At 40.1% G+C, this 16,721-nt stretch overlaps 1 protein-coding gene across 1 annotated transcript in view; it reads left to right on the top strand.

Annotated features, from left to right (window-relative positions):
* Gnaq (G protein subunit alpha q) overlaps positions 1 to 16,721 on the top strand; it is a 230,554-nt gene that overhangs the window by 156,602 nt on the left and 57,231 nt on the right. The window contains exon 3 of the mRNA XM_021659255.2: positions 14,907 to 15,061. Coding sequence (XP_021514930.1) covers positions 14,907 to 15,061 — 155 coding nt within the window. The remainder of the gene's footprint in view (positions 1 to 14,906; positions 15,062 to 16,721) is intronic.

Consider the following 16,721-nt stretch of genomic DNA (forward strand, 5'->3'; position numbering starts at 1 on the left):
CAGCAACAACATCATATAGTGATCATGGACCGTCTTCTGGTGCCTAGAACATTGTTTAGTGGTTTTCCACCGTGCTGCTTTTAACTGAGGCTCTTTATAATACAGTCACATCAGTCAGAGTTTTCCCACTTGCTGGTGACTAGCCAGTGTAGATACCATCCTGGGAAACATCGTCAAGGACACAAGTATGATTCTATCTTCCATTAATGGAAATGGATAGAGAACAGAGAGTGGACCAGAATGTAGACTTGTGTTAGGAGTGTCTGTTGAGTGGCTTCTGTAAAAAGACTGTGGTATGAGAGAGAGGAGAATTAAGAATTTGAGGTGAGGTCTGGAGAGATGGCTCAGAGGTTAAAAGCACTGTCTGTTCTTCCAGAGGTATTGCATTCAATTCCCAGCAACCACGTGGTGGCTCATAACCATCTATAATGAGATCTGGTGCCCTCTTCTGGCCAGCAGGCATACATTCAGGGATAACACCGTATACTTAATAAATGAATAAATCTTTAAAAAAAAAGAATTTGAGTTGAAATAGGCTCCTTTCACCTTTGCTCTTTGAGTTGTTGAAATATCTACTTGACTACTAAAGCAATTAAACCTTGATGCGTGATTTCCATACAAATCTACATCAGAGTTCCAGAAGGTTCTTCATAACTCCCTAAAAACAGAATTCCCAATTTTTCCTTACCTGCCCCTTACAGACCACTATTACCTCATCTCTTACCAACCATAAGCAGAGGAAATGCATCTTCTCTCAATTGATTTCTGACTTCAGAGTGGCGTACTGCCAAGCCTCCTGGCTGCCTGGGTAGACTGTTACCGAGGAATAGTCTAGACTTTCTTTAAATCATGTACACATTATAAATGTTCTTTTGCCTGTGGTTAAAAGTGTGTTTTCAGCCTTTGTGATATGAACTATTTTATTATAAATGTCTCGGCATATATTTGTGTGTATCTGCATGCATATGCGTCTACCCAGGTTTTTGTTTTTTGTTTTTTAATCCATGCCTGGGAGGTCAGAGTTTGATGTGTTGAGTCTCCATCAGTTGCTTTCCTGTTTCTGAACCTGAAGCACAGAGATTCACATAGTTTAGGTATCCAGCTTGCCCTGTTTCCACTGCCGAGCCCCTGGAATTCCAGGCAATCCAGCAGCCTTTTTAAGGTGTGTGTATTTGTGTGTGTGTACATATAATTGGGGGTGAGAGAGATGTACTGAAGATTATCTCATTGGCCTAACACTCTACGAGTAGTCTAGGCCAGCCAACACCTGACTCCACCTTCCTGGCCCAGATGATGATACAGACTGACTAGGTCTTGTGTTAGCAGGGTAAGCGCTGTTCTGATTGAACTAGTAATTCTTATGACAGTAATTGTGTAGTCTGGTTTGAAGTTCAGCTTAAGACTATACTTTAGCATAAATTAAAGGATATTGCAGGAGATAAGTAGCTGAGAAAAAGCAGGAAGGACAGAACCATGTCAGTTGGCTGTGCCTACTAAATACTGTCACTCATTTTTTATTCTGTCACCATTTGTGCATTTTTACATATATAATATGTTTTTAAATTATTAGTTTATATGTATAGATGGCTTATCTGTACCATGTATATTAGTTTATATGTATAGATGTCTGTGCACCATGCGTGTGTCTGGTGCCTAAGGAAGCCAGAAGGCACCACATCCCAAAGGACTAAAATAACAGGCGGTTGTGAGCTGCCTGGGTCCTCTGTAAGAATGCACAGTATTCTTAACCGCTGAGCCATTTCTGCAGCTTCTGCATAGGTTTTTAATTGAAACTTGTAATAAAGTTCTTTCTTTGGTGCTCGTGATGATAAGCATGTTCCTTCAACTCACTGAAAGTGTTGCCTTGTTCATGTTGCACACATGGGTTAAAACTTTGCCCAAGGATTTTGTTTTTATAGTTGACTTGTTTTTTCCTACTGTACCTTCCTACAGTTTTGACAGCAAAAATCACATCACAGTGGAAGCATTCAGGTACCTTTCAAACTACTCTTCAGACTTAGAGTTTGGCCCTGGAGGGGTTGAACATCTGTCTGCCCTTACGAAACCCAGCCACACAGCTGCTTCTTAGCGCCTTGTCTCAGCACATGCGTACATACAGTGTATTTGGAACACATGCATTTGAAAAATGGTGTCCACCATCTTGACGTTACTCCATCCTAGAAGTAGTTTGCATCATGTAACTTCTTGGCTCACAGTGCTTTGTGATAATTGTCCTTCCCATCATCACCTGATACCAGGAGTCCCGGTGTTAAGCAGTAGCTTCCGTACCTCACCTACCCGGGGCGCCTCTGCTCTAGGCTTTTCCTGGCTAGTACCATGGCTGTCAAGTAGATGATTGTGCCATAGTTGTTCCACATACTAAGTAGGACAAAATTTCATTTTTTTTTTCATTTGAAGATCAAACACATAGTTGTTTTTTTGTTTTTTTTTTTTTTTGTTTGTTTTTTGTTTGTTTTGTTTTTTTTCCAGCTCAGCATGTATCTGATTATCTGCCTCCTGTCGAGGTGTAAGTATAGACTATGAGGAAAGCATTAATATACCATGTCATAGAGCGGGGCATGTTGATGCACACCTTTCATCCCAGTGCTTGGGAGGCAGAGGCCCGAAGATCTATGTTTGACACCAGCCTCGTCCATGTAGTGAGCTCTGGGGCAGCCAAAGCTGTAGAGTAAGACCTTGTATCAAACAGATAAACATGCCACATGACACTTAATTTAGAATCTCCAAGGGTATGTTGTCTGGTGTTTGCTTAAGCACCCCTGCTGATGAGTGTTTTCCTGGGTTGAGAAGCACCACTGCCTTTCGTATCAGTATACACATAGATCTCGGGCCATTTTGTTAACCGGAAACTCCCATTTACTGGCCATAGCTTGACGCCTAACTGGTTGCCCTTCTTGTGAGCGTGAAGAGCCTACAAGCAGTGGATTTCACTACTTTGACTTCATTGAGACATCAGTTCTCTCTACTCTTTCTGCCTCATTCTGTTGGACTCTAGTTGCTGGTGGGATATGGAACTTTGGCTGGATTGAGAGGGCTACAAATTCTAGGTGGTACTTTGCATGGTAGGGGAAAATTTTGCTGAAATGAAGACAGCAGTTAGATGTGTTCCTGGCCTTAATGCTTTATCTATTAAGCAAAACAGGAAACATTAATTAAGAGTATTTGGGGCTCTTCATATAAAGTGAACTAACACTGTTGTGGAGAAGCCCAGATATAGAATGTCCACCTCAGAAAAATCTTATGGAAACTATTCAATATTGATAGTATTGGTGAGAATTTCCACCTTCGTCTTATGTTGCAGTTTTGATATCATGTAAATACAATACCTTTTTGAATAGGAAAAATAGCTTTATGACTACTAATTACATGTAGGATGAGTTGGTATTTAGCATTTAGTCATTAATGATATAATACCAATGAAACTTTTCTTTTCAAAATCAAAATTACATCCTTGTAGCAGCTGCCCCATGTTTTTTGAGTAGGACCAGGGTTCCTGAGATCACAGAAAGGAAGCCCAGGGCCCTGCCTTACGTGTGATTTCAGCTCCTGTATCATTGGTTAGCATTTTACTCTGGCTTATGCTTTAATGCATAATAAGACCAGGGCATCTCAGCCACTATTCAGTTCAGTTACCAAGTTATAAAAGTCAGCTCAGCCTGGAAAGGTTATGAGACTACCTCCAAATGGCACTAGCCAACCTAGCAGGTCTCCTGTTTCTGTGTCAGGAATATTTCCTTCTGTCCAGCACTGGCCATTGCATCGTCTTCACTCTTGTTACATCACATTTTTTACTTTTGTTGTATATGTGTGTGTGTGTGTGTGTACATTAATCTAGCACATTGTCCTTAAATATAAGAAATACTAAAGCATCTGTTTCCTAAGGTATTTTTCAGCATGGTTGAAGTATGTACAGACAAGTGTGAGCAGTGAGACAGTGGGATGTTTCTTTCTGAAACTTTGAATATATTGACATTCCCCTCATAAGAAATATTTCTATACAATTCATCTATCCTAAAATTTATGTTCATGAATGGGAAATTAAAAGGAAGAATATTTTCACAGAATGGAAATTAACCTAGGTAAGCAGTTAGGAATTTTATCTTTAACATGCAGTTTTACGCCTCTACTCAATAATGTTCTGTCCTTTTTTTTTTTTTTTTTTTTCCCCCGAGTCTTCTGCTTTTGGTCAAAAGAAATTAATTTATTGCATTTTCTGCTGTTTTTCTAAAAGTGACTGGCTTAATACCAGGAGTTCATGGTATAGGAAGGTTGGTATTTCCTGCCACCAAGCCAAGGGAATTTAAAATATTTAAAATGTAAATCATGCCCCTAAAAACTGAAGAAGGGAAAGGAGCAGTGCTTATGTGCTGTCCTTATACTCTGTTCGCCAGCATGTTGAGAGGTCAGGGAAGGGTTATCAAACTTTACTGAGAACAGTTTCTTTCTGGGCTTTTGGAGAGAGGATAAAAATGCCATCAGAAACTCATGGCAGGCAGACCGCACCATAGGAAGGAAGCAGGAGCTAAGTAACCCCGGAAACTTTTCAAAAATAAACGTAGTCAGGAGCATATGAAGTGTCAGTGTTGGTAAGTCAGTTTGAGTCTCGTGAAGATGGAGGTAGTTTTTGTACTGCATGCCCAGGGCTGTATCATCAGTCCCTTTAGCTCCACGGAAGGTCATAGAATTATTGAAGACAAAGAGCACGTGTGCGGGATGTCTGCAAGACTTTGTGAGCATCTGTCTGGGGTCTTCAGCACGTGTTGACTAGGTTGGAGGCTTTGTGTGTTTGAAAGCATGAATGCTGCCACTGAGCTTTGGACTTTTCTATAGAGAAGAAAAAACACCTTTTTTTTGTCATCATTGTAAGTCAAGAAGCTTGACTTTAGAAAAAAATACAGTATCTTAAATGATCAACAATGACAACATAATTTTCTTATGTAACTTTCAAATGAGAATTGAACATAAAATAATAGGCACACATGTATGCACACCAGAAATCCAGAGATTACTCCTAGCAGGAGTCAGGCCCAAGATTCTAAAGAGTACACAAGCTTTCTTATCACACAAAGAAAATAAAAATTATACCAGCCCTGCAGGGGGTTGAGCAGTTGGACAGGAGTTAAGCAAGAAGCCTAAAACTGGTCAGCGTGTGTACAACTTGGGTTGTTGTTTCTATGTCATCTCACATTATTCTTGACTTAGTACAGCGTACAAACAGCCCCTTACCCTCTTGGAATATGAAGTGTTGTTGGCTCTTAGTGTTTATTAAAAGAAGTAATGCATCTAGTGTGGGGGGTATTCATATAAATTCTCTGAATTTTAGATGACGATGATTTAAAAATTGTAGCTTAAGTATTTGTGCAGACTGTGTTCTCCATTCTAGGTTTCCGGTGACCCAGCCCAAGTCCTCCATACATAAGTTGATAAGTCCCCATTTGCTGCTATAGGATTTTGTTTGTTTTGTTTTTTTGAGACAGAGTTTCTCTGGGTAGCCTTGGCCATCCTGGATTCACTTTCTAGACGAGGCTGGCCTCAAACTCATAGAGATCTGCCTGCATCTGCCTCCCTGAGTGCTGGGATTACAGGCGTGCACCACCGTGCCTGGCTTAGTTTTTCATTTTTAATAAAGCATTCCTTAAACTTGCAGGTTTTCTTGGCAGATATTCCACAGTCCTATGATTTCGAATATACTAGGGTCTGCCTTAAAACCATGGCTTCATGTGGTGGCCTCTGGGAGTCTTCTTACTAGGGCTCCAGTTCTGCTTCACATCATCTTACCTCAGCAGTTTTCTGGAGCCTTCGCACAAGCATCCATAGCTCTCTCACTCCAGCAACTTGTACGCCTGCAAAATAAGAGCCAAGTAGATAACACTGCCAAATTCTGATGCTGGCTATAGTCTGGGCTCCTTGGACCACAACTTCACTGTAGTCTGTGTGCCTTTGAGACTGTGACTGGGAAAACACTTTCCTAGGCACCATTTTCCAGCAGGCTCTGTCTTCTTTTTTAAATTTAAAATTTATTTTTATTAATCACAGTTTACTTACTTTTTATCCCAGCTGTCGCCCCTCCCCAGTCCAATGATAGGGGAGGTCCTCCTCCCCTTTCATCTGACCCTAGTCTGTTAGGTCTCATCAGGACTGGCTGAATTGTCTTCCTCTGTGGACTAGTAAGGCTGCTCCCCCCTCAGGTGGAGGTGATCAAAGAGCCAGCCCATGAATTCAAGTCAGAGACAGTCCCTATTCCTATTACTGGGGAACCCTCTTGGACACTGGGCTGCCATGGGCTACATCTGTGCAGGGGTTCTAGGTTATCTCCCTGCATGGTCCTTGATTGGAAATATCAGTCTCAGAAAAGACTGCTATGCCCAGATTTTTTTATTCTGTTGTTCTCCTTGTGGAGCTCCTGTCCCCTCCAAGTCTTTCTATCTCCTCCTTCTCTTATGAGATTCCCTGCACTCTGCCCAAAGTTTGGCCATGAGTCTCAGCATCTGCTTTGATACCCTGCTGGGTAAGTCTTTCAGAGGCCCTCTGTGGTAGGCTCCTGTCCTGTTCCCTATTTTCTCCCTCTTCCAATGTCCATCCCATTTGCCTTTCTGAAAGAAGATTGAGCATCTTACCCAGGGTCTTCCTTCTTGATTAGGCTCTATCTTCTTAGGCATTCTCCTTTCCAGACAAATTTTCATTGTGAGACCCTGGATAAAGGGGTGTCTTGTCCTCAGAGAACCTTCCCATTGTCCCAGTGCCAAATCTAAGCATAACAAATACAGTCACTTTCTGAAACGTTAACCACCACGTTAGCTAACCAGGTTCACAGTCCTTCATCCCCAGCACATTTCCCCTTTGCTTTAGCTCTTTCTCACTGTTAATCTGCCTAGTTCACGCTGTAGACCTTTTTCCCTTCTGAAACATCGTAACTGGGCCTTTAACGTCTGCATCTCTGTCAACATTCAGGTCTTACATGTCCCATCAAAATAGACCATAAGCTCTGTTTGGAACGTTCTAGGGCTTCTCTAATATACTGAGCTCCAGATTCCTGCAGGTTTTCCCACAAACACGTCAAGTCAAACACGACCTAAGAACCATGTGATCAAGTAGTGAAAGAAGGGCCAGGATTTTACTTTGGCCTCCTGTCAGCTCCCCAGTCAGTGTGTTTATTCTCCAAATGAGATATAGAACAGTGTATAGGAATGTGAGACAGTCTTAAAGGCAAGAGTGGGCAATGACCGGAAGTGCCATTGCGGAGGAGAACACTCACACACATTGCGAGTAGACAACGGCCAGAGACCATTGTGCTATTCCACATGTTAATCAGACTTGATAATCTTTTTTCTACTCTCTGCAACATTTTTCCTGCAAGGCATTTTCCTGTCTAAGTGATGGATAGGCTTATTTGGATTCTCCTAAGGAAAGGTACAAAAGTGGGTCCTGTCCTTTGCCAGAAAACTTCTGGTGAGTAGTAATCCCTTTGATGTTTTGTGCAGCATAGGATGCTGTTTTAATTGCCCGGGTTATGTGTTCTTTCCTTTGTAGATCTTTGCACATCCTTGCTGCCTGATCCTCTTCCCTTTCACTCAGTATTTTAAGAAGTGACATTTATTAATCCAATCAAGCTCCCAATGAAGATTGAGGAGTACAGATAAAAAGAATAATAATCAGTAAATAATCAGTCAGTAAATCTTTCCACTGTATAGTGTTCAGTGTCACAGAATAGACCATAAGCCGTCCCCATATGCTCTATACAAGTGTACAATAACTTCCAGCAGCTGACTCTTAACTAATCTTTTTGAAATTCGGATTCTTAGATTGACAAGCTGTGTAACTCCTTTGTTTTAAAAACATGCTTGGGTAAAGAGAATTCTTTTATTTCCTTTTTGCTGTTCAGATTCATTGGTCTTTGTAGGGCAGAAATATCTTGTCGCCTTGTTTCTCTTCATGTGTTTACTGATGGAACAGTTTCTTGTTCTTCCAGCTAATGGGCCACAGGAACAGTGTGTACCAAAAAAGACTTTTTCTTTGCCCAGATCTGAGAGAGTGAGCCATTTGCTTTCAGTTCTTCCAAATAGTTTCTTAACTGAAATTGCAGTGGCCATATTTCACATGGAAAATTAAAGAAATATTCTATACCCTTGACTGAGCCCTGGGATGCTTTGGGGTGAGGTGGAGGTTCAGTAGAGTTTTTATTATTTGTTTCTGGTTTTGTTGTTGTTTGTTTTTTAACAGGGGAGGGGGGGCTTTGTTCAGGGGAATATTCTTTGTTTGTTTTTTTTCTTTCTGTTGTCAAGCAAAATAATATCCCAAGTCAATAACAACTTGCTTGGCTGGCTAATAAGATTTCAGGAGCAGACATTACAGTGGCTAAAGTGATTAGATCTTTTTAAACCTAATATTAGGAAATCAACTGCATGTCATGTATAATCTTGGAAATGACAAAGGTATGTATCCTGAAGTGGCATTGACCTTATGCCAAAACAGGGAGTTAGCTGTTGATCTGTGTAAAAGTACTCCCGCTTGTTATTTCGGGGTTGTCACTGGTTCCTGCTTTCAGACTGTGAACCACTAGAGCTGCAGCCCTATCAACACCTGAAGAGAAAAACAAACAAACAAAAAAAAACATCTATTGTTAAACAAAGTTGGAGAAGCCTGCCTTATCTCCAAGCCTGGAGCCCTGAATTTGCCAAAATGTTAATCAGTGGAGTTTTTAAGTTTTGCATTACAGGTATCTGCTTAGCTTCCAGTGACCACAGCTAGCAGACTGCTCATTGTAGAACACATTTGTCAGATAGTTATTAATTCAAGTAATTCACACTCCATGGATATTCTTTGAAAGCAACTATATAATCATAGCCTCATTATTTTGAATCTTAATGAATGTACCTATCTTCAGAAGTTTCCTTTTCTATTTTCTCTATTGCTGTGTCTTTGTATCAATTCTGTAGATAGTGCTCATAATGCATGTACCATAATGTTACATTTCCATCATGACCAGAAAGGTAATGAGTACAAGGTCGTCATCTTCCACTATAAGGTCTGAAGTTGAGATTTTTCTCTCCTGGAACTTCATAATTGCATCAGACAGCATGTGCTTGGAGGCTGCCTGTGTGTTTGTTATTTAGTACTGTACCAAATGTCTGACCTCCTGTGTCTTCAGTACTGATGTAATAATGATACAGCCAAATACAAACAGGGAAAGATGAGTAAAAAAACTTGACAGAATTCTTACATGGAAAACTACTATACTGGCAGGGTAGAAAAAGTAAAAAGAATAATATGAACAGTACAAGTAGAGTGTTCCACTTAAGAAGCAGTCTAATGTGTGTTAGATCAACAGGTACAGGCTACAGAGTAGCAAAGTCAAAAGGGAAAAGATTTTCCCTGAAAGGCAGCCTGTCTTATAGTCATTGGTTGCTTTCACAAGTACCAAAATGAATGTTAAAAATGAAAATCTAGTCATTTTAGAGGACGTTTGACAATAGGCCAATACGTTATGTTAAATAGTAAAGTCTTAATGCAAATAGAGTAGTACGAGGCTCTTAAAACTTCATCTGATGTTTTCTTGTCAGAACATTTTGTATTTAACATATAGCGTAAATATTCCACTCTACCAGTCCTTAGTGCATTGATTGACATGTGAGAGACAAATATTTATTGAAAAAAGTAAGTTAATGATAGTTTTTAAATCCCCTAAGATTTAGTAGCCATTCTAATGCTTGTAGCAGGCATCTTATTTCATGACATCTCTGTTTCTGTTAACCCCATAGCAAATTGTCCTCATTTTAGATGAGGATACTAGATTTGAAGAAGGTTGAGTGATGTACCTACCCTAGGGCATCAGGCTGTATTTGAAAGAGATGTGGTTGAAACCCAGTTTGCTCTCAGGGTGTTACTCATGTTCTTTCTTCTTGCTACTGTTAAGCCTGAACTGTTGGAGGAGTTACTCCATAGTCTGCATCTAATATCAAAGTTAGGAAGGACATGGGCCTTGTCTTACGGTACACTTGTAGTTTTGCTTGGCCAATAGTTGAATCAAAAGCATGGGGAAGTGGTTCTATGTGAATGAGTCATTCATGGCATGATCCTAGCCAGCAGTAGCTCAGTGTGACTTCTCTTTCTCTGTCAATCGTAATACTCATAAAAAGATGCAGCGGCAATCACGCCCTAAAGAGCTCAGCTGTGCAGCTGAGGAGTCAGGTGAAGCCTCCTGATAATGAGTTTACAGCCAGGTTTTTTTTCAGGGTATTTGCAAATGTTGAGCCTTTGGAGATCTAGTATCCACTGAGCTTCCAGAATGGTTTTCCTTTGAGCCAAAAGATATTTAAACATCTTGCCTGAGGTCACAGGGACTCAAATACTTGCATGTGCCAACGTTCATGGTGTTGGTCTTAAGTTTCCTTTCCTTTAAACTTGGAATTCATTAGTAGCTTTAGGTGTGAGCCCTGCCCCGAAGAATTCTTAATTTAGCCTTTTAGAGCAGCAGATGCTATCATAATTCCTGGCTAACATCGAGAGGGGTTGGGGGATTTGGAAACAAGTTTAGAAGATGTTTAGCAGCTTAAACAAGGTCATCCTGAGCTGGCACCAAGTAGCATAAGCTGTCATGGCACTCTCTCCTCTGAGCAGAAAAACCAAACCAATCAAGAAGTCACTAGGATACATTTTGTTTGCAGTTTTGTTGTGTGTGCTTTTTTAAGACTCAGATGCCAAAGGAAATAATCAACAAGGGGAAAAATGAAAGATGGTTTGAGTCACAGTTGAGAATTAGAGTGGACTCTGGTTGACTGAGGTCCCTGCTCTTTGTGATTCAGAGTACCTGTTTGTAGTGGATGTCCCTGAAGACAAACCTCAATATTTGTGTCTGTAGGCTCTCAGCAAATGTGGAAGTTACCTTTTGATTTTCCACTTCTGGAGTGTAGGAGCTAGAATAGCTTGAGGCTCTCCTGACGTTTTGAAAACCCTTCTCAGAGCGTGAGACCCTCTTTCTGTAATCTGCACACTTGCCTTCAGTGGGTAGAGCGAGTCCTGCTCTGGTAGGCCCTCGCTTCCCCTCGCTGCAGACACGACCAGAGAAGTGTCAACACACAAGATTGACCTGAACTACACTGGTACATCTGTGGTTTCGCTGTGGTCTTCCCTAGAATTTTGCCAGAAGTTCTGAAAGTAGCTAATTGCTTCTTGCCATTACCATGCTTAGATTCTGCACACTAACATCAATTCTTATCATTTCCACTCAGAGTGCTCAACTCTGTCTTAAAGTAAAAGAGATTTAATTTTGCATTTTGTTTAAATGATTAGTGAATTCACCTTGCTTTTCTATGAAGTGTTCAAAATACAGAAGTCAACTCTAATTTAATTTCTTATTTATTACATTATTAGAAGTGACTTCTTTCCTTTTCGTAATAGCCTTTTAAAGGTAGCCTTTTTAAATTGTTTAATTTAGCATCATTACTTAAAATTTTTACTATTTCACACTTGATACTGGGAAATAGAATAAAGGTTATAATTTATCTACCCTAACATACTAAAATATCTTTATGTTGAATTTTTTTAATAATGAGGATTACATTTACAGTGGGACATTTATATCAACAATTTTTAATTCTATGCATATTTTGTAAAATACCATCATAATTTTTAAATAACTTAGAGGTTTCATTTGCAGACTTTTACATAAATGCAAATTATACTTGATTATATTTAAAGTTCTGAATTTGGAAGATAATAAAAGTAACTTAGAAATTCTATTCTGCATGAAGGCAGCATGGTGGTTGCTGTGGTGGGGGTTTTGTAGATGTTGCAGGGTGACTTCTGAGTTGTGGGTTCATGATGGTGACAAATCTCAAGGCTTTCCAGATAGAGATTATTTGAATGAATCTGTTTTTGAAGTTGTTTTTATCTGTTGAGCTTTTGTTCACATTCCTCCTCAGATCCACATGCTTTATCTTCCCCTGCCAGCAAATGCCTCTCTTGTCTTTGATATCCCATTTGGCTCTCAGTACATACTGCATTTCATTGCTCATGTACAGATTTCATTCGATTGTTGGCTAAAATAGTGAATCCAGTTTTACTGAAGGCTGTGTCAAAAAGGGACAGTGTTGGGGTTGGAGAGATGGCTCAGCAATTGAAACTCTTGCTGCTGTTGCAGAGGACCCACATAGTGGTTCATAGCTGCCTCCAGTGCCAGGGGTTTAAACACCATCTTTTGGCCTATGTGAACAACAGGCTTGTGTGCAGTACAGCCAACCTGTGGACAAACTACCCATATACATAAAATCAACATAATATTTTTTTAAGAACAGTGACAGTGTCAATCCTTTAATGTTTAAGGTATATTTACAGTTCTACTGTCCATGCCTGGAGGAGATTCCTGTTGACTTGGTTCAATTGCCTTTCTTCTGAACAAGAAACGTTAGTTTTAAAATGGCAAAAGTAGTTTCTTCTGTGCTTAGAAGTGATCCTGTGGCTAAGGCTAGAGCCAGAAGTTAGCTATTTTGATTTGTAGCTCTGTTTAATTTCCACTCTTCCTCCCATCCTTGTGTTAGTTCTATGGAAAATTACTCATTGAACATCTGCTAAGTACCAGCACACTGTAGTGAACTGTGATACTACAATGCTGAGCCTGTCTTTGAACTTTTATGTTACGGGAAAAAGATACTAACTATACAACACTATAATTCTGAGAAACTGAGTAACAATAGATAGAAGATTGCCTTGAAAGAAACTATGACTTGTAGGTACTCATTGTTTTTATATTATATATATTATGTGTATTATAATATATATATATGAGTATTGTTATATATGTTAAATGCAGTTAAATATTTATTGCATGTTTATTCTGTGCTGAGCTCCAGAGAAATGAGAACTTTATGGTCCTTCTGTCACTATGTAGTCTAGAAGTGAGATAAGCTAAGGCACAGTAGTCCACATAGAGCAAAATATTGCAGATCTGTGTCCACAAAACCGACATTTTTTGGAGAGGAAAATCATAGTGGCCATCCTGTAAGATGGTGGTTCTCAGCCTATAGGTTGCTACCCCTTTGGAGGTTGAACGACCCTTTCACAGAAAACAGAGATATTTACATTGCAATTCATAACAGCCTCAAAATTACAGTTATGAAGTAGCAACTAAAATAGTTTTATGGTTGGGGTCACTACAACATGAGGAACTGTATTAAAGGGTAGCAGCATCAGAAAGGGTTGCGATCCGCTGCTGTAAGTGATGACATACGGCACAGCACCTGAACAGATCCTTTTTTAAAAGTTTAGAGATGAATAGCGAAGGCCTTCTAAGTAAGGTGTTGTGGCGCATGCCTTTAATTCCAGCATTCAGGTAGGCCAGAGGCAGGTGGATGACTGTGAGTTTGAGGCCAGCCTAGTCTACAAAGTGAGTCCAGGACAGGGAAACCCTGCCTCAGGAAAAAAAAAAAAAGAGGGGGGGGAGGCGGAGGCTGCCTTCTGGATAGAAAGATGAGAGCCTCTGAAAGAACTGTGGTGAGGCAGGCTCCACCTGGGATAGAATTCAGGTGCAGGAACCCAGGCTGAAGAAAGTGCTAGTCGGTAATAAGCCAGATTGCCTAAATAGGGCCGGAATATAGAAAGTGAAATTGCAGGGTCTGTTTCAACAGTTGAGAGACAAACCAGAGACTAGGGTTTTTCAGTTACTAGATCCAGTTGTCCTGGTCAGAGTAGAATTGATAACAAAGAGGATTTAGGTCTCAAATATGTTGAACTTCCTAAAATCTTAAGTCAAAGTTAGTTATAAAAAAGATGGCTTTCCTACTTGAAGATTGACATCTAGACAGGGCACAAGTAAATTGCATTTATTAACAATTGTTTATGCTTAATACTAGATGAAGGGAATAATTGGCCATGATGTAATTATACAAACATTAACTAACCTTGTTTAGGTTTTTTTTTTTTAACAAAATCAGAATTGTTTCAATAATTATCAGCCATCCACCTCCAGTTTCCAAATTAATCATTTATATTTGTGTTTGCATATTTTTATGTATGTCTAATATGCACATATCACATTTAGTGAAACCTATTTTGATTAGTGTTATTAAACAATAGTGATGTAGCTACTTTGAAAATAAATGAAATTTTGTTACTTAATGTCGTTGAAAATTTTAACTATCTCTGTCTTTTTCTTGCTAAGTATAGTATAATGAAAATAGCAAAATTCTACTTGATTGCTAGAAAACTGGGCTGGATTCCTCAACCTGATAACGTAGAGATGGCAGGTGTAAATATTTTGGAAGATAATATATGCTAGACTAGAGAAGACTTACTGCAGTTAAATAATTAAACTGTTCTTTCAGTGGTTTTATGTCCCATTTGAAAGTGATATGTAGGGACCACTGTTAATGAGGACTCTGAGCTGCTGCTGGTAACCATCCTTGGGGGCTGAGGATAGCATGCATGTGATTATAACAAGTGGGGGAGTAGTAACTGTAACCGTTTGGGGGTTATGGTAATCAGTTAACACCCTGGCCCCTATAGCAGGGCCACTGCTGTGGTAGTGGGAGCTTTGCTCCTGTTCCTACTAGTTAACTTTAGCTTCAGAGTTCCTCTGCAAGATATGGTTTGGGACTGGATTCTCTCTAAGGGAAAAAAAAATAAACGAAGACACATTATTATTGATAGCTAGAAAACTGGCTTGGATTCCTCAACCTGACAATGTAGGGATAGCAGGTGTAAATATTTTGGAATATGGCGTATGCTGGGCTGGAGAAGAATTACTGCAGTTAAATCATTCAGCTGTTCTTTCAGTGGTTTGAAAACCAGTCTGTGACGATCTCTTGAATTGTTTACAATATAAATTGTGAGTCAAGACTCAGAAAAGCAACGCAGTGTTCAGAGGGTTGTTGGTTTTGTTTCTTCAACAGGCTCATGCACAGTTGGTTCGAGAGGTCGATGTGGAGAAGGTGTCTGCTTTTGAGAATCCATATGTAGATGCAATAAAGAGCCTGTGGAATGATCCTGGAATCCAGGAGTGCTACGATAGACGGCGGGAATATCAGTTATCGGACTCTACCAAATAGTGAGTATCTGCCCCGCAGGCCCTGAGAAGCTGCCTGATGCAGTACTTCATGGGGATGTAGTTTGTGGTGTATGTATGGTAATCAAACCTATGTAGTATAAACATTAAACTCACAGTTGAGTGCCAAACTCTTAAGTGTAGGCTTAATCATAAGGTATTGGTATCATATGGGTGACAGTATTTCTGGAGTTTTGGGGATTTTGTTTGTTTGTTTTGTTGTTTTTTTCTTTTTTTGAAAACAAGTGTCAAGGAGCCCAGGCTGGCTTTGAACTCCCAGTACTCCTCTCTTCAACTCCAGTACTATGATTACAGGTAGGTGTCAATATGCCAATTACGTATCCTAAGGCTCAGACTGAGAACTTCATGCACAGTAGGCAAGTATTCTACCAGTTGAGCTACATCCCCAAGTCCAAGAGTGTTTCTTTCATTGTTTTACTTAAAAGCAACAACATGAATAAAAGGAAGACCCTAGTGATCTGATTTTCATCACCCAGTTTTCATCTCCCTCAAACTGCAAGCCCGTGATCCACACAGATCTATGCGTCTTAGGGAGATTTTCTTCTTCTTTTTTTTGGGGGGTGGGTGGGTTGGGGGTCAACTTGACACAAGCCTGGGTACGTCACATTGGCCTATAGACAAGCCTGTGAGGCATTTTCTTAATGACTCCTGTGGAAGGCCCCAGCCCACTGTAGGCAGTACCACCCCTGAAATGGTGGTCCTGGGTGCTATAGGAAAGCAGGTGAGGAAGCTATGGAGAGCAAGCCAGTAAGCAGTGTTCCTCTGCCGCCTTGATGCTCTTCTTGCCCCAAGGTTCCTGCCTTGCTTGAATTTCCACCACTCAGTGAGGGACTATTACCTGAAAATGTAAGATGAAATAAGTTGCATTTGACCACGGTCTTTATAACAGCAGTGGAAAGCAAATGAAGAGACATTGTAACTTGAAATCTTAGAATAAATTTTTCATAAAAATTAAGATCTTATTATTGGGTGACAGAGCACTTGGATAAATTAGAAATTACAAATAAAAATATGTTTGATCATGGCTTCCCAAAACATGGGACTTCGTAGTCTCCAAGTCTCAGGCCCTTGTCTGCTTTTGAAGAACCATTGTTGGTTGGGTTTTCTTTTACAGGAAAACTGTGTGAGTTTTAACCTTGCATGCACTCCAGAATTATTGTGTGAGCTGCCGGTCAGTCTCATGTGTCCTGTGAAAGCTTTGCATCCCAGAGAGACCTGTTAATTCTCTGTCTTCAAGAGTACAGAGCAGAAATGCAGCTCAGCATGAGATGACTGTAATCAGTGTAGCCCGCAATCGAGATAGCTAAGATCCGGGGGTGGGAGGGTTGGTGGAGATGTGGGTTGTTGGTTCTTTTTAGATTTTTTTAGTTATCTAGCCAAATTTCTGTCTACATTAATTATGTTAATATGCCTCTCTTATTTTGGTTCTGGTTAGATACAAGAAAGAGTGGGAAATATTCCACAACTTTAAGCCAGTCTCTATTATAGAGTGACTCCATGGATGAGAGTAGGCATTAGAGGAACTGGGGGTCCGGGTTGGTTGATTAATGCCCCGCGGCAATGCTTGGAAGGCCCGGGGTTACACATTCTTTTTGCAGTGAAGTTGCATTTCTGCCTTCCCAGACATTTGCTTAAGTTACAG

Source organism: Meriones unguiculatus, chromosome 1 (genome assembly GCF_030254825.1).
Source record: "Meriones unguiculatus strain TT.TT164.6M chromosome 1, Bangor_MerUng_6.1, whole genome shotgun sequence".
Taxonomy (NCBI): Eukaryota; Metazoa; Chordata; class Mammalia; order Rodentia; family Muridae; genus Meriones; species Meriones unguiculatus.